General features: G+C 38.2%; 1 protein-coding gene across 2 annotated transcripts in view; it reads left to right on the top strand.

Moving 5' to 3' along the window:
• Positions 1-25799, top strand: part of PTPRO (protein tyrosine phosphatase receptor type O) — a 177305-nt gene that overhangs the window by 78005 nt on the left and 73501 nt on the right. For both annotated transcript variants that reach the window (XM_032473092.1, XM_032473093.1), the window contains exons 2-4: positions 14969-15242; positions 23019-23177; positions 24956-25108. In XM_032473092.1, the coding sequence (XP_032328983.1) occupies positions 14969-15242; positions 23019-23177; positions 24956-25108 (586 nt within the window). The remainder of the gene's footprint in view (positions 1-14968; positions 15243-23018; positions 23178-24955; positions 25109-25799) is intronic.

The following is a 25799-nucleotide window of genomic DNA, read 5'->3' as shown; positions in this document are numbered from 1 at the left end:
TATCTCCAACTTTTTTCTTACACTTGTGGGGTTTGTATTTAAAATTACATAAATTTCACGTTACTTGAGGCTTAAATTTTACTAATATGCCCACACTTCTGTAATTAAAGTCACCTGGTCAGGGTAAAGGGAATGACTAGAAGAAGCAGAATGAGAACAATACACCTTTCAAAACCTTCTAGTCCCTTCCCCCATCTCACCAAAGGGATGGGGGGCAAAGAGGCCCCACAGGGTCCTCAGAGCAGAAGCTGCTGAAACAGCTAAAATAATGGGAGCATCAGACAGCCCTCTCTTGTCTACCTGGGGCCCAAAGGCGAAGTAGGGAAAGATCCCAGCAGGTGCCGCCAAGATCCATCTCACTGCATAAGTAAGGAGTGAGAAAAAGACTCTCCTGGGGTAAGCCAGCTTGGAAAGAGCAGGCCAAGTTGTACTTCCCTCTTTCCTTTTTATCATCCAAAGACAAAAAAAAAAAAAAAAGTAACACCTGCAAGGGGCCTACATTATTCATGCTTAGGGTAATTACCACGCGTCATGTTGGCTCACAGCGAGTGGCCCAACCTCCTGCGACTCCTTTGGTAGCTGCTTCTTGCAACCTACATTTAGCACATGAATCACCAAGCCCCCCACCCCCACTCCCACCCCCTCTGCCCCCAGCAGAGGGCTGCCTGGAAAGAGTAAGAGAACCAGCCCTATGGATGGACGGTTGCTTCTTACCACATAACTCTTACGGCAAGTGGAACAGTCCAACAACAAATTTTCTCCTTGTCAATGGGTGTCAGGGGCAGGGCAGGGGAAGTAGTAGAAAGTACAAATGTCATAAAAGAACTTCAGCTCCAAAATTGTGCATAAGTAAATCTGACAACAAAAAAATCACAGCAGGTTCTCATTGCTCAATTCCAGTCCATTTACAGAGAATAAAAAGGCAAAGCAACGTGAGTGAAAAGCAGGGTACCTGTCTCAGCAGGAACTTGCCTCCTTAGCTTTGGATGTGACCCACTTACGAGTTTAACTCTTTCGCCTCCAGCCATCTCTGATCTCACTGGATCAAGAGAGATGGCGAAAGTTTGGATGAGGAAGGCAGTGCCGAAACTGAAATAAAATCACACAACGTGAGAGTTGTGGATTAAGTTTTATTTGGGGCAAAATGAGGGCTATAGCCCGGGAGACAGCCTCTCAGATAGCTCTGAGGAACTGCTCCAAAGAGGGAGGGGGAAACTCAGTATGATGTATGATTTTAGTGAAGGAGGTACCTGCAGTCAAGCACACATTTAGACAGAGGCTTGCTGCTAGTCAGGAGGAGCAGATGTCACCACTAATGATTTTAGTGCTTTTCTAGATATGAGAAGGTGCAAGAATTTGGGCTCATAAAATCTTCTCCTGAAAATATCTAACTATCTGAAGGCCTGTTCTGCCAGTTTTCCCAGAGCACAGAGCACCTCATTCTTGATCTCCACTCTGAACTCCTTTCAGGGAGTGCTGGAGGTCAGTGGCTGCAGCGGCTAGAGATTTAATCCCAGCAGAGGTAGATGGCAAGTGCCAATTTTCAGTTGGCAGGGTTCCTTCATGGTCATAAAATCGACCACAATTTGGGAGGGATTTCATGACAATTTTGTCCTATGCTGGGTCTTAGTAAAAACACAAAGTTAGCTCTAGGAATGAGATAACACACTCCATGATGAAGGAATTACTAAACTTAAAGACAACTAATGAATGTCTGGTAGAATTCCTAATGGACGTATCCAAAAGTTGATTCCTGAATTTGCCACAAACCTATTAGTTGCCACACACAAAAAGAGGCTCTAGGAAGTAGTTTTTAGAGCTAAATTTGCCAGCAACAAACCTGGGTTGCATCTTACTGTCTTTAAACAAAAAAGAAAAATTATAGGTATATTGGATTGCTGTTCTCTTGAAACTAAGAGTTCAATATATCATGTCAGGTTCATTTCAAAGGGATTTGTTCATTTGTTGTCAAAAACTGATAAACTCTGCGGGCATTTTCCATTGCCCCTAGAAGGCAACCACTTGTATACAACAGCAGATTCCAACTCTGCCTGCTCATCTAACTGCCAAATTTGCCTTGCATCTCTGCAGAAAGTCCACCTAAGTAAGCTTTATTTCTTATGGCAGAAATGGGAAAAATTGATTGATTGGGTAGATTTGGGACGGCAAAATACCACAATGGAAATACCACTGGAGTGGGTTTAAGAAAAACTGCATTTAATAGTTTTCCTCTAAGCAGGCAGGTACCCCTAGGCAGGTTCTTTCCCATCTCCAGGTCTTGAGTTCCCTCATCTGTATGAAGGGGTTTGGACAATAGAATCTCCAGGCTTCTTCCTACCCTGACAACTTGTTGCGACCTACTAATGCTTCCTTAATAGATCTCTCATTGCCACCCTTGTTTCCTTTGCCACTGCGAAGTCCAGATAACTCTTGCTTCAATTATTGTTACAGTCTTCTAACTAATCTGCTTGGTTTTGCCCTCTTCCAATTCAGGCTCCACACCACTGCTAGTTCTTTTGTTCTCAAAAGAGACTCTAACTCTGGTCATCTCATGCTTAGAACACTTCAATGGCCCCAAGGTGATGCCCAGACACCTGGTCATGATCTTCAAGTCATTTCCTGTTCCTTGAAGATGTTGTGCTCTCCTCTGTCTCTGAACATACTACTCAGCCCCTCCTGCCTGAAACATCCCCTACACTCCAGCCTGTTTACCAGAGTCTTGACAATCTTTTAAGCATCAACTTTATCATCATTAGGTAAGGTGTTCTTGCTGCCAGAGTACACTGTGCTTCTTGTCATAATAGTTGATGCTTCTTACTGTTCATTTAAAATTAAACTTTGAGAGGTCTGAAGCCAGCCCCCCTTGCTCACAATCGTGCTCTTGTAACTAAAATCAAGTAAGCATTACAGATTATCATTTGACTTATGTCTTCCACTTCCTAGTTATTGATAAAATAATAATAATAAACTTTAAATATTGTTTTTAGGATAAGGCATAATTAATCTAAAACACCTAGAACAAACCCTGGCACATATTAGGCATTTAATATACACTAGCTATTACTGTTACCACTGTTCTCTTCTCTCTTTAATTATAGCAGTTAGTTTGGGCTTAATTATAATTACCTGATAAGTAAAAATTTCTTTCTCGCTTTGAATCCTAAAGGGACTACACAAAGAATTAGATGCATTAATCAACTAAACAAATGCATCAGGTTAATGGTATTTCTTATTCCAATGAAACCGAAAATCATCTTGTTATGTACTAAACATATATAATTAATCATATTTATTATAAATTCTGCAACAATGTATTTAGAAAATACTGTGTTGAATTGTCATAGAGTATTATTAAATTCTTCCAGTAAATGTTCCATGATTTGTTTCCTTGAAGGTTAAGCTAATGGAAAAGGCTGGAGAGCAATGGTCATTTTGAAAAAAAAAGATCCTGGGTACCTATGACCTAAAAGGAAATCTGGCATACATTTCTTAATATTCTTAGAAATTACTCATAGGTTCAGCTTTTATTAATTCATAACTCTCTGAAGTTATAAACTGAAAGGGGTCCTGAAGTCCAGTCTCCCATCCAATATTTGAATCTCTGCAGCACCATCTTAGCCAAGTGGATGGACGGCCTCTGCGTGGGCAGTTAGATGATTAAATCTCTATTAGTTCCCATAGCAACATATGATTTGTTAATGGTTTCTACATGAGTCTTTAAGGATATATTATCTGCAAATCTGAAATAAATTATAACACAGTCACAGAAGAAAAGAAAGGAAGGTGGATGGTGGATAAGGAAACAATTGAGACACTAATCAAAATTCAGCTTGATTTTTTTTCTCTGGGAGATATTAAATGATAACACAGGTAAGAGTCCTGACCAGCAAAGATACAAAAAGCCAGTCTTACTGCGCCACTGTTTTTATTGTTCACTGTTACACTTACTCCTAATTTTCTTCATTAGCTCTCACCCATTCTTTCTTTATATTCCCTTAGTCTTTCCTCTTCATCCGATTCCTGCTTTCTCCCCATTTACTTCCTTGCCTCTCTCTCCCTAATATCTTAGTTTGGCTGAGTAATCTTTTATTTCTAAAATACAGTGATATGACTTTGCTGTAATAACCCAGAAACTGAGCTGTAATAAGAAACAGTCTGACACATAAGAATAAGCTGAACAGACACAGTAAGAATATGTGGCTAAAGGCTCAATAAACGTAGGGTAGATGGATGACTGGATTTAAGTTTGTAAGTATTTATTGAGTTCCAAATAGCCAAGTACTATGTTAGCTTCTGTGATGGATAGTAACTGAAGTCTGATTCTCTTTGGGAGGTTAAAATCTACCAGGAAATGTATGCACAGAACTAACCAAACACAGCATAAGACAGACCATGAAAAGAAATACAAAGGGAGAAAAAAAAATGAAAAAAAAAAAAAGAGGAAGAGAAGAAGGTAAAAGTAGAATATTATTCAAGGAGGAAGAAATAGAGTAGTTAGCAAATGGAAAATTAATAGTGATTGTAAGTATTATATTTCAGGATATTCAAGAAAGGAAAGGTGTGTTTCAGAACTTCAAGCACGTGGATATTGGTTTTTAAAAATCACGTGGATCCCACACTCAGCCACGACTTGGTAAAAGCACTGCATGCTATGACTTCATTAAGTCTTACTATGAATTAAGTAAAGCTTTGTAACTAAAGACCTTTTGCTGAACATAAATTGTGTAGATTATTGCAAATTGGATGAGGTATTTGTATCATGCTACCAGTAATAGCTGCTGCCCTTAGGAACAGAAACTAAAACAGTAATCAAAGATGTAGACAGAGATTTAAACATTTCTGTACAGAATCCTACGAAAAATGTTCACCTTAACCATTAGATTCTGTGCCATCAAAATTTTCCAACGATTAAAGACCACCTTTTAAAATTATTTCAGTGATGTAAACATTTCTATTTTTCACCTTTTAAAATACACCTTGTGCAGGGCAATAGGAAAATATTTAATGACGAAATGCCAATTAACAAGTGCAGTATGTCAAGTAAAAGTAAGGTTATTTCCATACCAACTACCATGGCACAATTTCTGTAAATGCCATCTTTTCCCAGAGAATGGGATGCTTTCATTTGGTGCAGTAAATTGTATACTGTCTTTTTACAGCTGTTCCCAAAGACAAAGATATTTTCTAAGCTTCATTTATAAAACATAAATATCAAATTGTTGGTCCAGCCTTCTTGTAATTCAAAATAGCCTCAGTGCCGGCTGAACATATCACTCATGCCGTGGAAAGTAAGAAATAGTGACAATTTTAAGTTAACATTGTGAAATGAAGACGAATGTGTAAAATGTTAACCTCTGATGGTCCAAGTAGATGTTACAAATACTTAACCCGAGGACAGCAGAATCTTGGCAAGAGTCATTTAAAATGATTTCCACCCCTTACTGTAAGAGAAATCGGCCTGTTACACAGTTTGTAGGATCCCATGTACTGAGTGATGTGTGCTGGGAGAGACTTAGATGGAGGACTATGGGATTATGGGAAGAAAGAGACTCATCCTTTCTGGGGTGGTCATGAAGACTTCTCCAAGAAGGTGGCACTTGATGGAGATAAGTGCCAGAATTGGATATTCAAGGTGAGGGAAGGGATATTTCAAGCAAAAGGAACACATCAATAGAACCACAGGGGCAAGAAAGCCCGTGGGCACATGGAATGGGGAGTTTGACTAGTTTGTGGGGTTCATGGAGTTCTCGACAGAGAACTAGTGACAGATAAGATGGTAAATTGGGGATAGATGGTGAAAAGCTGTAAGTGTCACACTAAAGAATCTGGATTTTTATTTGCTAGTGAATAATAAGCTCAGTGATTTTTTTGCCCCCAAGTTTTTAAATTCAGAACATTCACATAATCAAAACTACGCTGTCCACTGGGCACTGGGAATGCACTCAGCTGTGCCGGGTAGATTACAAACATGACCCAAAATAGTCATCACAAAAGTATAGTTAAAGGAAGTAGTAACCCCATTTTACAGATGAGAAAACTGTCTCAGAGAGGCTGCATAACTTGCCTGTGTTCAACAATCTAATAAGAAAATTCTTACCCTAAGTTTTATGCTCCTTACTCTTCATAATCCTGTTCTCATAATCCTATTGTTTTACCAAGACCCTATAACTTCGTAATTCTCTTACTCATGATTCAGTAATCCGAAGAAAGGAGAAACAGGAGAGAGACTAGTTTAGAAGCTACTTTACAAAGACAATAAAAAATAATATTTCTAAATGAATCATATTTATAACTAGTTCAAGTAACAGCAAATCTGAGCTACCGCTCTTCCTGAAAAATCCACACTGAAAAACTGCATGATTGTTTTGGAGTTGTATTATGATGTTGAGGATCCTATGCAAGTGAAAAATTTCTTTTATTGTCTCTTAGATTTCTTCTCATATTCAGAAAGCTTTGCAGTGCGGCCAATAAGAGCTTCCTTAGTCAAATTCATTAAGTGTAACTGCCATCTTTTAAAAAACCACCAAAATAAAGCACTCAGTATGTGCAAGGCAAAAAAATACAGCAAGTATCTTAATTCCATTTTTTCATTTTAATCTCACAACCACCTTGTAAGGTAGGCATTTTCTCCCCATTTTATGAATGCAGAAACGAAGGTTCCATGGGATCTCTACCGGATAGTCTGTATGTAATGGAAGTGACAATCGTATTGAGCTCTCTGTTTTTAAGTGACTATACTTTCCACTACCTCTGAATGTCCCCTAACTCCCCATGCAATAAAGACAAGTGATCTTAAAGCGACATTCACACCACATGGTTGCAAAGGAATAAGGTAAAAGACGGTCTGTGGGCACAGACCTGAAGCTGAGTGTCAAGGTTATTGCACAGATTTTGGAATCAGAGAAACGTGGATTTAATGCTCATGTCCACCACATAAAATCTATGTGACCTTAGGCGTGTTACTTAATCTTTCTGAGGCTCCATTACAAATCGGGAAAATGATAATAATAATATCTATTTTTAGAGGGTTGTTAAGACGCTTAAGCAAAGTAATGCCTAAAAAGTTCTTAACACATAGTAGATTCTTAATAAAAGTAAGTGCTATTAATAGTAGTAGTTGTATCACTGCACTGCGGTATCCCCCCGGTTCCCAGGCTCCGGCTTCCATCTCTAAGTCAGTTTCTTACAAATATTAGATCCAGAACTCTCTTCTGAATTCTGGATCCACATATCTCACCACCTAGTTGGCATTTGACCTTGGATATGCCCCATGTTATGCATCAAACTAAACTGATTACACGCATCACCCTCATTCCCACCCTGCTCATATCTGCTCACCTGAGTCTTTTCTATACTATAGTGATGACAATGATGACGAGGTGTGAGCATGGGTATAAAATCAGCACCACAAGCAGCCCACAACCCATCAAATCTCAAGTCATTAAATTCTGAGGAATATTCCCACTAAATTTCTCCTGACCCCACACTCTTCTGAGCCACCATAATTTCTCCCCTAGAATATTTCCATCACACCTACTGCTGCCTGTCCTCTCCAACCAGTTCTCAGCACTGTAACCAGAAGGACCTTCCTGCCCACCCTGAGACCTAAATGAATTTGATTTTAAATTTTTTCCCATTTCCAATGGATGTTCAAATCCCCTTGGGAATTTTGTTAATTTGGAGGAGGTTTTCATTCCCCCAGTTTCCTCTTCCCTTGGGTACCACTTTCCCCGATGACCACTCCTGTGTCCTAACACAAGCACGTGAAACTCAGCCCCTTCAGCAAGTCCCACAAATGAGCCACTCACACAAAGTATGTCTGACTGTGGCACTCATCAGTAAAGATCAGGGTCTGGGGAGATGGAGGAGTGCTTACCATTCAGAAGGCTAACTTCAGATGGAATATTAGGCATGCCCAGTTTTAGAATGCTCTTTGACCTCCTCACCATCTGGACATTTCTGTTGGCTGCTTGCTCCTTCTGTGTCCCAATGTCACACTCTCATGCTGTCCCTTCTCTCCGTGCTTTTTCCAGCCCCTTCCTTCCTCTGTCTCCCCCTTACTTTCTGCAATAAGGCCATTCTTTTCTTTGGAACTTGAATGCCAGTTTGGCTGCCTTTTTCTATTCCTTGGTTTGCCTAGATTCCTCTGATCATACCATTAGACCGTTCCCTTCTGTCCCAAGGGGTTCATTAATTAAGTATTTTTTATTAAAAGTTCCTCCAATAGGAATTTGGGAGCCAGTGGTTAGCATAATGATTTTTTGCTTTTATTACAGGATGCAAATCTGATTGTTTTACTCCTTTGCTCAATAACCCATTAAGTGCCTTCCCATCACCTGGAGCAACAAGCCTCAACTTTTTAAGAAAGACTTGCAGAGCATCCCCTGATCTAGTCTCCACTCTTAACCATTCTGATTTCTCAGATACACTATGTTTTCTCCAGCTCCCAAATCTTCATACACACTGTTCTTCATAGATCATCTTCTTTCTCCAAATCATCATCAGGCCAACTTTTACTGCAGCCTGTACTTATCTGTACAGACACTTCCTTCCTCTAGGTTAGATCCTCCTTTGCCATCAGGCACTTCTTTGCAAGGCCTTTTTCACTTGTAGTTACTGAATTATTTAACTTGGTGTATTTCCTTTCTTTTGCTGTAGACTCTGAACTTCACTGGGACAGAGAACACATTTCTTTTCTTCACCATCTTACCCTCAGCACCAAGCATACAGCAGGCACTCATTTTTTTTTTAAACTCCATGAAGGTAGACGCTGAGCAGAGCATGTATGTTAAGTACACAGCACTTCATCTCCTTTGACTTCTGGGCCTTAATTTATTTGGCTTGGAGGGAGCAGTCTTCCAGGAAAATCATTAAATCCCAATGATGGTGGAGGGCACAAGAAGCAATTTGCTTTAAAGGTCTGCAAGTTCTGCTGTTGGCAATGTGAACAACCCAACGAGGAGGGGAGTTACAGGGCAGTGCTTAACAGAGGTCACAAGGGCCACACCTACATGTGCGGTGAAGTGTGTGTGTGGTAGACACACACAGCACTCTTTGTTAACTGCCATCAGGATTTAATTAATGGGTGTCACAGCTGGAGAGACACTTCCTGCCTGTGGGGAAATGTGACTAAACTCATCAATGATTAACGCCATCATCTTTCACATTATCTTTCAATACGTGGGACAAGCTACATTTCTACAAGCGTCTTTCTGAGGTAAAACCGTTTAAAAACGATAAATACTGGTAAAGCTAGAGAAGAGAGATGGAGAATTTTAAAAATTCAGGCAAAATTATGTTTGTCAGTGCTTCCTTTTATGAAAATATAATGCTTGTTTCACAGAATTAACCTGTCAGGAACCTCTGTTTTTTTGGTAACACATTAAGCCAGAAGAATGTCACATATGTGCAGAATTTGCCTGATCACTGGACTGTGGAGAACAAATGATTGTGATGGCTTCCTGGATTCTGGACCCAGCTCCTCCCCAGTCAGTCATCAGCCAGGCATAGCTTCACGGGTCCCTAGACTTGTCAGCACAGTAGGTCCTGGAAACTGTTCCCATGGTAACCTTCAGTCAAATAGGTTCGCTCAGGCTGCTGCACACAAGCACGATAGAGAAAGGAATGCTGGCCAGTCTTGTTCGTGAAAAGGGGTAATGTTGATTACTGGGTAAGTAGAGTGAAAGTCAGAACGGTTCTGGGAACTATGGTTTAAGTGTCCTAAAAAGATACAATTCCTAAAATTTACATGTCCCAAAGAAAATCAATGAGAAAAATAGGTCATAAATATTGTAGTAACAATTAGCTACTGTTTCTGTTAAAAAGAACCGAGCCTCCCATTGCTTCTTACGGGGTAGCCTTAGCACAGCAGCATTTTCTGTGTTCCCTCTAAAATGCCCTCTAGTGAGTCTAATCGTTTATTGGGCTGCCAGCTGGAGCACTGACAATGTTCTAGAAGCAAGTCACACCGGCAGGTCACATAGGCAGCACCTGCCTGGACTCTCATCAGGTCCTATGCGAACTGTAACAACAGCCTCCTTACTGTCTGCCGGCCTTAGATGGACCCAGTCAGCCACTTCCTAACTATACTGGTCAATACTCTGATCTGTAGCAGCCTTTCTAAGCTGTGGTCTGCCTAATCACGCCACTTTTCTGCATAAAAGCAGTTCGTCATTTCTTTTGACCTAAAAAATATCCAGATTCCCTATAACAAAGCACAGCTGGCACTGAGCTATTAAGCCCCTCCTCTGAGCAGCAGGACCACAACCTAACCCCTCTGGAGCAGTGTGCGTTCTCTTCCTTCTCCAGATGACTTCCCTGACCTTTGTTCCCCTGGGAAACTCCTGAGTATCTTTCAAGTATCATTTCTACCCTGAAATCCTCCCTCATATCCATCCAGAGGAGCAGAATGAATTACTTTCTTCTCTACGCGTTTGTAACACTGAACTATTTTCTTGTATTGACCAAGACTTTTGGCTGCAAATTTTGGAAGTCCAGCTTAAGCAATTTAAACCATAAACTGGGATTTATTCACTTATGTCACCAAACTGCACAGAGGCTGGGCCTTAAGAAGACTGAGACCGGGGCCTCAGAACAAATCAGACAGCCTCCCTCAAGCAGCTATCTCCACAGGGCAGAAATTACAGACACTGACTTCTCCAGCTTTGCATCCATACATACTTGAGACCAGAGAAGAAAAGGCTCCTTCCCACTAATTCTGGTTATCAAATGTCAGAGCAGGCATTCTGGTTGGCTGGCTTGGTCCACAAGTGCATCTCCATAACTATCTTCTTGGAGAGGGGATGGCCACCGTGATTTACCCAGAGTGAGTCCAGGCACCTCCTGCTCTGCTCTGGGAGTGGGTCACTGTAATCAGCACCCCCATTAGCATCCCTTACTGGTTTTATAATGGGAGAAGAAGCAGAGCTGCAAAGAAGAGGGTACAATCTAAGGAGAGATCCCAGACTGGCAGTAAAAGCAGGCATCAACCGGACAGGTTTTCAAAGTCCGTAAGTGGAGGGATAAACTGGCAGTTCTGAATTTTCAGATGCTCACTACCATTCATAAAACAGATAAACAGCAAGGTCCCACTATATAGCACAGGGAACTATATTCAATACCTTGTAATGGCCTATAATGAAAAAGAGTATGAAAAATGATACATATATGTAGAACTGAATCACTATGCTGTACACCAGAAATTAACACATTGTAAATCAACTATATTTCAATAAAAAACTTTAATGATCATTTATCTATTCAAAAATAATAAAAAATTAGAAGTCTGTAAGTAATAACACTCAGATTGGGTTACGACTGTGCATTTGGGTATGCCTCTCTCGCTGGAGCTCAAATACCTTGTCTTTCGCTAACACCTAGGGTGATGACTCACACCACGCTGGCACTCAGCTAATGTTTGTGGCTGAATCAATAAATGGGTAGCTCCCCAAGCTTCTGTGAATAAAACATCCAGTGAATATAATTACAGGATTCTGTAGGATTTTCAAGCTAATTAAATGAATGTTTATAGAACCTCTATAGTTTAAAGGTCATTGAGTGGCTCAAAACTTCACTGAAACACAGTAACTTTTGAAATACAACTGATATTCATTGAGTCCACACTATTAACATTTTTACGAAAGCCATTTTACCCTTACAAAAACGCCATGACTTATAGGAATTACTCTGGTTTTATAAATTACGAAGATGCAGCTGAGAGATCCCTGGGCTGTCCCACGTTCTGACGGGCAACATGCTGCGAAGAAGGAATAGACGCTCAGACTCTCTGATTCCACGTCTACTGCTGTGTTTTTAAGCAAATTATTAAATCTCTCTGAGTAAAATGGGAATAATAACTTACTTCTGAAGATGGTTGTAAGTAATAAAATATATATATATACACATATATATATAAAATGTTCTGTGCAAAGCCTGGTCCAGATCAAGGGATGGGTCAATAGACCACAGTTGCTCCACTTGTCAGGGATGGTTGAAGACTTCCTAGGGCCTGTGATGGGTACAGGTCTGAGGCCAGTCCTCTTCCTTGTCTTACAGCCCTAGGACTCGTCCTGTGTTTTTCTTCCCTTTAGTGCTGCCCACTCTGTCTCCAGTAGCTTCTCTTTCCTAGGACTGGCGAAAGAACAGGTTATAGGCTCCTGGGTTCTCCCTTCCTTGCTGAAGCCAAGTACCCAGGCCCCTTTTGCTGCCTCAAGCATCTGACGTCTAGTTCAGGAAGGGGAAATCCCAAGGGCGTCTAACATGTGTGTCCTAGACCTTGTTCTGACATCAGTTAGCTGTGTGCCATGTGCACCACTGTGCTCTCAAGTGTGAAATGAGGGTGTTGGACTGGAGGCATTTCTATATAAAACTTTGTTATGCAAAGGAAATTTCAGTGAAAATATTTTTTACTGCAGAGTGAAGCAATACCGTTACCAGTCTCAGGGAAAAAAAAAAAGTTTTACACATTTTTTCTGTCCCCCAAATAAATCGGCATTGGCCTTGCTTAAGTTTACCAGATCCATTTCGATGACTTTTAACACTTCCTTCTTGCTCTGCTTCTCAGCAGGGATGACATGCCTGCAGCGTACATTCAGAATTTTCTCCTGAATATAGATTCCAGGAAAAGCTGAAGCAGAGAGGACAGAGAAGAAAGAAATAGCATAGATGACATTTCTTTTAGGCTCACTGCCTGGATCGCACTTGGCCTGCTGCCGTCTTCTCATTAGTCCCACTGACTGAATCTGATTAGCCCACCCTTGACTTATTTTTGGCAACCTGGGAGCACACGGGCCAATGCGCATTTTCCTGGCTGATACAATCATCCCCAAAGCTGTTGTTAGCATTTGGGAGATTAGTTCCCTTCCCTGGAAGATTCAACTGTCTACAAAGCATCATGACACATTAGACATATATTTCTCAAACACTTTACAAAATTGAGTTTATTTATTCCTCTTTTCGTCATTACAAACACTTTCAGTTACTGGCTGTTAAAACAGAATTTAAAAAGTCTCAGTAGTTATATATTTGATGTTCATAAACATATTATTTTTTGAGTCAGTGAATCAGCATCTATAATCAATAATGAATAAAAACTAGATTTCAGGGCTGTTGGATATTCAGTGCTTGGTTTAGCCTCACACTTCCACCTGACCACTGGTAATGTAGAATGGGTCACAGTTTATGTTTGGTCCCAAAAGTACAGAATTCAATTTTAGAAACATACCCCTGTATCTGAGGATGGGAGACAATTTGGAAAAAGGGACAGTCAAGAAATCAACCCATGCTGACAATCCTGTATTATAGAAATCTTCGCAGGGCTGCCCAGGTCACCAGGTCACAAAGCATCTGGCATAAGGCAGGCCTGGTCCTGGAGCTGGAGACGCAGCTGGAAATAAGACACAGTCACTGTCCTTAGAGAACTTACAGTCTAGTGTGGTAGGGATGTCATGAACGCAATTAAGTCTACTGAATGTTAATATGGAATTAAACTTCTGTTATTAGCCCAGGTATTCTTTATAAATACTAGGACCTGTAAAAACTAGATTTCTTTTAAAAAATTAAATAGAAAGAAACAATATCAGTATATTATTGGTTTGTATAGTGTCTTTTAGGGGACTGATCCATCTTGCATGCTTGATTTAGCTGCTGACAATATGTGAGGTGCTGCAATCAATAAGTTGATTAATTCTAAGAGGAGAATGCCCACATTTAATTAATTCAATCAGCAATTCTTTCATTCATTTAACAAACACTTATCAGCTATATTCTGTGTGTCAGACTCAATGTTAGCAAAATAAGTCAAGAGGAGAAGGCAGAGGCATGTGGAACAACGAGGCTCAGTCTTGTGACTTGTGTATAAGTCAGCGGTTACGAGTCCAAACTAGATGTGGGATCTTGAGCAAGTGACTTAATCTTTCTGGCTCTCTGTTTTCTCAGCTACAAACTGAGATTCAAAATAGGAGTATCTAACTCTGAGCTTACTCTGAATATTAAATAAGATAACTGTGTTTATAGCCTGCCTAGCTTAGTACCTGGATCTTTGTCAGTCTTTGATGAGTTTCAGCAATTTTTCTGTCCCACTTTCATAGAAGAGAAACCTGAGGCTCAAATCTAAGAAATAATTTGCCCTGGACACCATGTATGCAAAAGGTAAATTAAAAGCAAAACAGCAAGTGTCGTGAAGTATACGAGTCTTGTTTGAGACCAGAGAACACAAGAACACACCTGTGGGGTGTGGGAAAGAATCGGGAAGGAATATTTAAATCAACTACACGGATGATTTTCCAAATACCGCTCATACACATTTTCAAAGTTTTCAGTCCACTAACTGCTGACTTTTCCATCGGTGACTATGGAGCCTCAGTCTGGTTCCTTCTTCAAAGAACATCTTAGTGTCTCTTATTAAGGGCCAGCTAACCTTTAACGAGGAGGATTATCACAGGTTTCTCAGTCCTGACTTTTTTAGTTTTCAGAACTGACAACGAGAAGTCAGAGAGGAAATAACTACTTTGAAACATTTTTCTAGAATTTTCCTAGGATGACCATAGTGTTACTCCCTCCAAAGTAAAATAGAATATTTCCTCAAACCATACAGCTTCTTCAACATAGCTGAAACCAAAGACTTCTCCAGAAGTCGAGTGCCAAGATGATTTTCATTCATTCATCTTTACGCAGTTCCATGATGTTTATTTTGTGTTTATTACATGGCACAATCTGTGAACTGGAAGCAGCTTTTCAGTGGAGAAGAAATACTAAAAGTAATAAAACTTAAGAAGATGAATAGTCCCAGGAGGGGTTAATCTCCCTCTTTCTGCTTTTCCTTATACACTAAAATACTTATGTCACCCTATTTCACAAAGCAATGCTTGTCACAACGTAAATTTTGGGAAAATTATCTCAGTATAATTTTACTGCGAGGAACCTGAAATTTGACCTCCATTTTCTCTTTTACTTCTCTTTTCTTAAACAGAATGCTACAACATTCCATGTCAGAGTCCAAGATGACAACAGTATCGCTGTCTCTTTAGAAGCTTCAGATGTGATGAGTCCATCATCTGTGTATGTTGTGAAGATAACTGGTGAATCAAAAAATTACTTCTTCGAATTTGAGGAATTCAACAGTACTCTGCCTCCTCCCATTATCTTTAAGGCCAGTTATCATGGCCTGTACTATATAATTACCCTGGTAGTGGTAAATGGAAATGTGGTTACCAAGCCATCCAGATCGATCACTGTGTTAACAAGTAAGCGTCATGTGCGATGCTGTGCTCTGTGTTTCTTCGTTGTGTATATTCCCATGGGTCTCACTGAGGGAGGGTCCGCCCAGAATGGTTAGATCAGTGGCTTTGAAGTCAAGTGACAAGATTCAAAGTTCTGCTTTACGTTAAGAATATACTTTCTTACCGAGGCTTGATCAGGTTTTACTGTAACCTTTTGCTACACAAAAACGTGTTCTCAACCAAACAAAAGTCAACCTCAGTAGTGTATTTGAGATTGAATAACAATTTTAGATTCATGATTGGACCATATCATTTTCTGCTGTACAATTTAATACTATGATCAGAACTAAGTTTTTTTTTTCCTAGAACATATATTCTCGTATTAAGCAATTTGCTTGTTGAGGCAATGAATTTATACTTGTACTTTGCTGGCTCAAATTCAATTATGCATTTTTAGTTGAGAGGATGAAAAAGAAATTGTTATTTACCAGTTGCTCTCCCCCACCTCACCCTCAAAATAGCCTAGGCTTCCACTGTCCAAAAGAATGCCAAGGAAAAAAATTCATTGACGTTTTAGCCTTTAGTATGTGTGTGTCGTAAGAGGTCATGCTGATACTAGAAATTACTCAGGAATGGTTTTTAACTGTATGTGATTTTCATTTTACTCTCTGATTTTAATAGCTAATCGCAAAGTAAAATTTGACTCTACTGTATATGTCAAGGTATGGAAGAAAAACTGTTATCTGTAAGATGTAGGTTTGTCACTAGAGCAATTTAATGTCTCAGCAAAGTCCTTCTTGGTCATTGTTCCACAGTACACATTTTCCAGTGACAGTAATTTTTTAATTCTCACCTATACATGATCTTTCTGGCCACAGTTAAGGAAAAGGACATACTGATATTTTCTGTCAGGAAAAATAAACAAGGAAAGAGAAACATCAAGAAGCAAGAATGCAGAACCAAGCTAAAGGACATATTTTTAACATGTCTGTCAAAAATTAATTAAAGTTTCCCTTGGCAGAGTCCCAAGATCAGTACTGAGTCCTAAAAATTAGGAATGGCACAGACCCAAGACCTTCAAGGTTGACCGATATAATGAACAAATCAAGGACCTAGTGAAATTAAAGGAAGAACTTGCTTGGTAAAATACTGTCTTAAGTAAGCTCCAGAAATGGTGAATCAGAAGTTAATAGATCCAGACAGTAGATCTAGGTATATAAATGCCTATGACATAAATCCTTGCAATCAGAAGCTCTGCCTTATCTTCACAATCTCATAAGCACCTACCATGAGCCTTATGCTTAATTGTGATCAATAAATATTAATTCAATTTAGTTGAGCAAGTAACAGGAGAGAGATCCAGGAAAAAAATGACTAAGGCACAGAGCAAAATAAAACTGCAGTGACTTTGGCTGATCCAACACTCATTAGCATGCGCTCAGCTACTCCCACCAGACAAAGCTGGAGGAGTCGGTTCTTTGTAACGGTTCACGAAGAAATTTGTTAAGTAGGTTGATGAAAGATCTCTGGAATATCTTGCTGATATGTTAGCACCTGCAGTAAGTTCTATTCAAAATATTTTCTATTTTCTTTTGTGATTTCTTTGACATGTGGACTTGGAAGTGTGTGGTTGAATGTCCAAAAATTTGGTGATTTCTGTAGAGATCTTTTTATTGGTTTCTAGGTAAATGTTGTTATGACCAGAGAACATACTTTTGCCATTTCAGTTACTGGAAAGTTGCTGAGATTTATTTATGGACCCAAACATTGCCTATCTTGTTGTGCATTCTGTGAGCACTTGGGTGAAGTTTCAATAAATGTCAATTAGGTCAAGTTGGTTGTTCAAGTCTTCAACAACCTGAATGATTTGCTGTCAACTTGTTCTAGCAATGACTGACATAGAGTGTAAATTTGTCTAATTTCTTCTTTCACTTCTTTTAGTTTACGTTTTATGTGTTTAGAAGCTCTGCTGTTATGTTCTTAGATGCAAATACTTTTAGGATTACTATGTCGTCTTGATGAACTCACCTTTTTATCTATATGCCATGCCCCTTTTTATCCCAAATAATATGCCTTGTGTTGAAGTCTATTTTGTCTAATATTAATACAGACATTTTAATGTTCTTTTGTAAAGTATTTTCGTGGTATACTTGCTTCATCTTTTAACTTTTAACCTACTTGTGTCTTTATATATAAATGAGTTTCTTATAGACAGCATAGAGTTGGATCTTGCTTTTTTTCCCAATCTGAAAAATCTCTGCCTTTTAATTGGACCAATAATAATAGGTTGGGAATGTAAGAATTGGTGGTTAATGCACAAATTTTTCTGTGACAGTAAGTGTGAGGTGATATTTGGGTTTCAGCTTCCTCCTTTAAAAGAGAGGGGATTGAATACGTGATGATGAAGATTACTTCTGAGCTCTAGAATTCCATTATGTATCAGCTGATGATGAATTTTCACCTCCTTTTTTTTTCTAACGGGAAGCTTTTCTTGAAAGTTTAGGAAACATTTGTAGGATCTGCTCACAGAGTTGACACACTGCTCTTGAAAATAAAAGGGTACATTTGTTGCAGTCATTTATTGTGTGTTAGATTCCTGTCTTCATGAAATAAGCAGTGACAAAGCAATTGGCCCTGGGGCAGTCCTTTGATATTGCTCTACAGTTGTTCTGAGTCTGGTGTCTCTTTGAGACAGCTGAGAAACCTGGCAAGGAATAAATTCAGCACAAACGAGTCCCTTGGCCAGTTCAAAAGAGTTTCCCAACCCTTAGGCTCTGACATCCGATTAATATTTAACTGATTGAGAACTTTCAGTATATTGTGTTCACTTTAGAGAGAAGGAGTAGTTTCTTAATAGGCAAAATTAATACATGAAAACAACTTCTTAGAAATTTGGAAAGTGCTATTGACACAAAGCTGTCTCTTGTGTTGGTAAAGACCTAGAAAGAGTGGCTGGAAACATTGCGGAACACACATGGAGACATTCTACAAATATAATATTCTACACAAATTCATCCATTATAAATAAAAATAATGCTATAAATAAAAATAAATGAGTTTTTATTTTATTTACTGCCTGCATTCTCTATGCCCTGTCCTAGGTGGCAGAGAAATAAAGATAAATAAAATACCCATATTCAAAGATGGTGTACAATAGGGGAAAAGAGAAAACATTACAAAAATATGATGAATGCTAATAAAGAATTATGTAAGAGACTGGCAGCTTTCTCAGGGTACATTGGGAAGGCACTTCAGAAGAAACAATCATTTAAAAATTAGTGAAAATTTGCCAAATGAATAAAGAATGGAAAGTGTTACAGTCAGAGTCAAAGGGAATCGTGTATGTAAAGGATGGAGGCGGGCACAGCGTGGCACACTTGTGAAACTGCAAGACTGAAGATGGAAAGCATCAGTGATGCTAGAAAAGGACAGGAAATGTGGCTAGAAAATTGGGAAGCACCTTGAATACTTTACAAAAGAGGTCAGACCTTAATCTATAAGTGAGGCATGATGACAGCTCTTATACAAAGAAATGACATTACATGATTCGATTGTGGAAATTTCCTTCTTGTAACAGAGTTGCAAGCCACAGGATCTTGAATCCTGCATTGCCATGGACAGATTACCAAACAGGGATTTTAAGTAGCGGATCAAAGCATGAACTTCGGTGCCAAAGAAATCTGGAAACCATAATGTAGCCTTCGGCAGATTATTACTTTCTCTTAGATGCTAATTTATAATCTATTGCAGGGGCCAGCAAACTTTCTCTGTAACAACCCAAGTAATAAACATTTTATGTTTGTGGGCCTTCCAGTCTATGTTGCCATCATTCAACCCTGCTGTTTCAGCAGAAAAGCAGCCATAGACAATACATAAATAAGCACGGTTCTGTTCTATGGAGACTTTATTTAAAGACACCAAAATTTGAAATCTATATAATTTTCAAGTGCCATGAAATATTATTCTTTTGCTGACTTTTGTCAACCTTTTAAAAATATAAATAACCATTCTTAGCTCATAAATCATACAAGACCATGTGGCAGGCCAGATTTGGTTTGTGGGCTGTAGATTTTGCAGAGGATGCTATGAAATAATGTAAAATTGTATGTACTAAAAATATTTAAATAGACTCCTTAACAACGTGTGTTGCATCTAGTAGAAGATCAGTAAGTATAATTAATACCAATGGATGAAATAGAAAATTGCTCACAGGGTTGGGAGCAAAAGAGAAACAAAACAGATCAGGCAGGGAAAAGTCAGTGAGGTGGAGGTGATTAGTTTCAGACAGAGAGTATCAAGTAGCCTGCAGTCTTAAAAATTCTGAACAGAAATAAATAAGAAAAATGAAGGTAAGATTGGAGGCAGGAAGAATAATTTAGAAAGCGGTTTAAATATTCCAGGAAAGTGTCAGAGAGGAAGAAATTTTCTCCTACCCTTCTAGGTTTTTCTGGCTGGTCCAAGAATTAAATTGATGAGCAACAAATTAACAAGGGAAAATCATACTAAAATTTAATAATGAGTATACACAGGAGAAACCCAGGAAAACTGGTATCTTGTCAAAATGGCCAAAACTTTCACCTTAAAAGTGATTTTCAGCTGAAGACAAAAGAGGATGTTGGGGGTAGTGGTTTGGGACTTCAGAGGGGAGGAAGGCAACTGACACAGAGATAGACAAACAAATGTTTGGTAAACACATGTTTGCTGGGCCGTGCAGAGACCGAAGACACACAGAGGACTCTGATCTCTAGGCCCTGCTGAGTTTTCCCCCCAACCATCCTAGCCCATATTCTGGCAGATACCTCTGGTGATAGCTCTATGTGGGTAACAGGCCCTCATGTCTAAATTCTTTTAGGCAGTTAGGGGGAAGATCATAGGTTCTTCTTGAGTCTTCTGTTTTTTAAAAATACTAAATTAATCCTCATGCCAGAGACACATTTTGATGTGACAAATTTTGTTCCCTTACAAAAGAAATGATGAAGACTTGAACTAAATTAGTGGGTGTGATGGTAACAATCCTTCCTGGATCATGGTGGTTCCCATGCTGCTGCCAGCTCACCTCAGTGGTCTGCTTGGATACAGCTGAATCATCAGTTCAGGTCTCAAATTATCATCTATACATAGGACAAGAGCTTTGGTCTGGGCCCTAAACTGGTCCCTTTTCCCTACTCCTGCCATCAGAAGTGAGTGACTAACCCCACATCCATCTGCCTCGAGAGGACTATGTCAGAAGACACATATTCTTATGTTGGTCACATCAGAAGCAAGGGATGCTGATCACTGATCCAACAGCTTCTTTAGTTTTAGTTCATCAAAAGAGAGCAATCTCAGAAAGAAACATCTCTTAGCACTTAGCAGATACTAACAACCTCTGCTTTCTTGGAGCAGTATTTGCTCCACATTTGCTTTTGTTTTTTTTTTCTTTTTATTTTCTAAGATAGTCACATTCAAAACTTTAAAGTCTGTCCTATTCATGATCTGTCATGAATAGTTCAAAGGTAATTAAGGAACACAAAGTATTCTTCAATTTGAACATCAGTTTTTATTATGTGGGACCCCTAATAAGGAAATAATAACCATAGCAAATGTTATTAAAATTTTGTTATTAAAAGAAAAATGGGCATTTCATGGTAAAATTTTTTGTACAAAGAATGCAGTAAATTCCCCCTTTGTCATACACTCTTTGTTCCCACCACAGAAGCAAAAAGAAAACCAGAAATATACTGCTAGGCTAAAAAATAAGATAGGTGTCTCCATGAATCAGAAGCAAACCAGAAACTCAAAGTAGGGAAGTGGTCTGAAGTCATGAAGCCTCTGTGCACTGGGTCTAAAAAAAGACAGTATTCAGTCTTGCCCCCTAGAGAAAAGGAAGAATTGAAGTGCTCCACACTAGATATGGCCCAGAGCCAGGCTCCTTGCTTGAAGTAAAGATTCTTCCTGCTTGTGAAAAGAGCACATATGGAGGCCTAGAGGTGCAGGGGACACACAGGCTTACTACCAAGGACCAAGGTTAGTTACCCTCTGACTCAGGGGATAAATCTGTGAGAACCACTATACCATCCACAATATCAAGAACCCCAAAATAATGTTATATACCCTGCTTAGACTGTGGATTTTTGTGAGCTGAAAGGATGCTAAGGAATAAGCCTTGAAACAGCAAGGAATAAGCAAGAAATCGGGCAATGAGAAAACAAAATTTGGCCCAGGGCTTATACTTCAGAACACAGAAAGAAATCTATGCTAAAAAAAAAGGTAGACATAAAGATGACAACATTTTAGATTATATCTTATGTAGCAATCTGAAAAAAATTTATGTATGATACGATGTACAAAGTGATAAATGAAAGAATTACACTTGTTAAAAAGGTTAAGAAATAATGAAACAAAAGTTGGCAGGAACAAAACAAAAACAGGGAATACACATAAATAAAGTTAAATTTTCATAAATAAAGAATACAGTTATTTATTTTAATATTTTAATTGGCTGAACAGGGCAAAATTAGTTTAATTAATCAAATCTAAAGGCAACTAGTTGAAAAACTTCAATAGGTGAGATAAATTCTGTACTGATAACACTTAAGTAAAGTTAGTAAATTAAAAGATAATACTGTCGTTGCTCCATGATTTAGCACAGTGAGACAATTCACAGGTATGGTGGTGGGAGAGGCTCTAACTGAGGAGATTAAGCATTTAAGAAAAAGAATGGACGGGGTGATTGGCACAATATTTGAAGAAATGACTATGAAAATTTCCAAGACTTAAATAATGATATGAATCCACAGACTGACAAGGCATTTTAAGTACCTAGAGCATAATTCAACACTACGACCACACCTAGATATGTGATGGAGAAACTGCAGAGTACCAAGCATAAATAAAAGTAAGTAAAAAGTTTAGAAGGTACCAAAGGACAAATAGCATAGTATCTCCAAAGGAATAAGTATTAGACTGATAGGAGCTTTCTCTTCTGCAGTAGTTGGTGCAAGAAGACAATGGAGCAATATCTTCAAAGTACTGAGGGGAAATCAGTCTACCCAGAATTTTATACCCAGCTAAACTACATCAAGAATAAAGATAAAATAAAGACATTGTTTAAAATACAGAGCCTAGGAGAATTTAACACCTACACTCTAACTTAAGTAACTATTCAATTATGTGTTTCAGCAAGAAGAAAGATGAACCCAGATGAAAGGCATAGGACAAAATAAAAAATGACAATGGGGAGGTAGGACATGACAGAGGCTGAATTACAAATTAGCAGGAAAATATGGAAAAAGAACCCATGAAACAGGCAAAAGAATCAAACAATTCTAAGAAAAAGGAAACTGAATGACTGACACAAAAAGATACTCAACTTCCTTTATGAATAGGAAGTTAGAAGAGACAATATTTCACGTGCCTCAGAGTGGCAAAAATTTTAAAGGCTGATACAATCAAATGCTGGAAAACAATATGGAGAAATAGAACTACCATACACTGCTGACACACAGATAATTGACATAAAATTAGAAGACACTTTCACAATATCTCATATAGTTGAAGATGGGCATACTCTACTATCCAGGATTTCCAACGTAAGGTTTAGGGTTAGGTTGGTCCCAAAACATTCATTGTAGCATTATTTGCAGAAGTGAATGACTGAAAACAATTTATCTAACGTATTTTAATTATCTGTGAGACACTAAACTAATTAAAATACGTGTAAATTCTGATAGATGTAATCCTTGGTACTTCTCCAAGTATTGATAATGGCCTTTTCCTCTTTTCCCAATTCCCCTTTCTCTATTAATTTCTCTTCTGCAGAACCTCTACCTGTAACCAGTGTTTCAATATATGACTATAAACCTTCTCCTGAAACAGGAGTCCTGTTTGAAATTCATTATCCAGAAAAATATAACGTTTTCACAAGAGTCAACATAAGCTATTGGGAAGGTAAAGACTTCCGGACAATGTTATATAAAGGTAAGAGGCTAAAGAAGAAGAGAAGTGATGACTATTTTTTTTTACATGATTTTTGCCAAATTCTCTTGCTCTTGTTCTGAAGAGGTCTTATAATTCACTATTCGGTCATAAGTGAACCAATAAAAATAGTTATTAATTCATGAAAAAGTGCTAGGGGGAGTCTTAGACCGTCTGGTTCATTATTTTAGAATCACGTGTCATGCATGAGCATAAGAAAACCTATTATGACTTACAAGTTACTCTTGCCAAATATTATTCCTACATGTCTGGTGCAGGAGACAAACTCAAATTTAAATTTAGAAGCACCTCACCTAATGATTTCCTCCTGAGTGTATTAGGGCGTTTCTAGAACTGGGAAGCTAGAGGTGCCTTTCACAAAGTTTCACATGGAGCTGGTCCAAGATTATTCTCCAATGCAAAAGACAAGGCTTTTTGGTATATATTTATCAGTGCAACCAGCTAAGTGACTGCATTAACATCCAAAAATTGGTTTCACTATTTTTACTGGCTTGATGGGGACCCCGTGGGCAGGGAGAGAGAGAAGAGGGATTGGAGGAATTAATCATTTCAAAAGAACCTGGTCACCTTTTCTGAGTAGACTATTTGGGGAGGGTTGGAGAGGGGTCAAGAGCGAGAGGGAGAGAAGGGGAGGGGGCATTCAGCTTTGGGGGACTGAAACGAACTGGAGGAATTTAAATATTCTCAGGACACAGCACCCTAACATTTATCTGCAGTGGGTGTAGATGATGGTCTCAAAGTTGACTGGTTGCATCTGGAAGCCAGGTAGAGGACAGGTCTGCAAACACAAGGCATAATATCCAGAAAAATGTCACTTTAACTTGCTATTTTTACAAATTCCTGATTCAGGGAGGTTTTTGTTTGTTTGTTTGTTTTTTGTTTTTTTTTTAATGAGACAGTGTTTAAAACATATGTAGTGAACTTACAGTTCTTTAAACTTAAAAAAAAATCAAATAAACATAGACTCCACAAATTACTGCATTATCTGCAAATTAATATTTAGGACCTTATTTGCTTATTGATCACATAAAACTACAAGTTCATAAATGATTGAAAAGCAGTCACTGAAAACTTCCTTTGTTAACTTTGTTAAGCTAAAATCCGTAAGTTTAAAAATAAGTTAATGAATACACTCTTTTTTAGTTAATTAATTTTTAAGTTATTTTTGGCTTTTCATTCAATAAGTGGTACTTTTAGTTTCTTTCCCTCACTTCTTTCTAAGTTGGACTGGATTTTTTAATATATTATTATTTTCCAAATAAAATGTTTTTCAAATAAAATTCAATTTTTTTTTTGTTTTCTTCTTTTTTCAAGCAGGTCTTACCTGCCAAATGACAGACAAACCATTTTACTTTAAAAATAGGGTATATTCTACAAGTGAGTCTAGAGTAAACATTTCTTGTAAAATTACTTTTTCCCAAGTCATAAATTGGCAAAATGCCTCGGGTTTTTTTCTTAAAGTAAATGGTTGGCATAAACCTAATCTCTATAATTTCTGTATGTTATCTTCTCTAATTAATACACCAAATGTTCCTATGATAAAAATTTAATTCCAATTGTATCCAATTCTTGCAGAAAAAAGCCTTGCAGGTTTGAGTCCAAAATTCCAAATTTTCATCTCTAGTCTTCTATCAAGGTTTTATTATTAACCATGCCAGTAGTATTTCATGGATACTTAATCAAAATTATTTAGAAATTTCTAGAAATATGTGGCATTTAGAAGACCACAATTTTAATGTAACTGATTTTTTTCTTCTTAGATTTCTTTAAGGGAAAAACAGTATTTAATCACTGGCTGCCAGGGATATGTTATAGTAATATCACCTTTCAGCTGGTATCTGAGGCAACTTTTAATAAAAGCACTCTTGTGGAGTACAGTGGTGTCAGTCATGAACCCAAAAGGCATAGAACTGGTAAGTCTTCTGGTAAGAACTGATAAGTCAAACTTGTTGGAAACAATTATTAAATTATATGTTGTTGTACACATACTTTCTATCATTCTAAGAAAAACTCTGTTCCAGAGCTAAGAAAGAAAATATATTTTTAATAATCTGAAACAAATTTGCTATCAATGTAAAAGGAACTGAGTAAAATATTCAATACGAAAAATTTTAAATGTCAATGTAATAATAGATTTATAATCTTTGAATAAAAAAGTACGTGATACCACCAAAAGTTATAATTAAGTAAGTTAACTGGATCAGGTAGACATCAGTCATTCTACAACCTGAAAAAATGCCCATATGACAGAAGAACAGATACGAGATGTTCTAGTATAGATTATCAGATTATTAAAGGAAAATATTGGGATTCAGATGTATCTGAAATTTGCAGCATTTAATTTTAGCAGCATCACTAACATGAAGAACAGTCACAGGATGGATGGATAGATGGATGGATGGACAGATGGGTAGGCAGATGGAAGAATGGATATGTAAAATAAATATACATGTTCTAAATACCCATAGCCACTACCAATATAGCTGACATTTTTTCAAGCCTACTGTGCCCAAGTGTTCAATAGGAATGTTGGAGATACTATTCATACAAACACAGGGAATGTGTTACAATAGATCACCCTGAGACCCTGCTGATCTGAAAGTC

Source organism: Camelus ferus, chromosome 34 (genome assembly GCF_009834535.1).
Source record: "Camelus ferus isolate YT-003-E chromosome 34, BCGSAC_Cfer_1.0, whole genome shotgun sequence".
Taxonomy (NCBI): Eukaryota; Metazoa; Chordata; class Mammalia; order Artiodactyla; family Camelidae; genus Camelus; species Camelus ferus.
The sequence above is the reverse complement of the archived record's forward strand: the minus strand, read 5'-3'. Positions and strand labels throughout refer to the sequence as shown.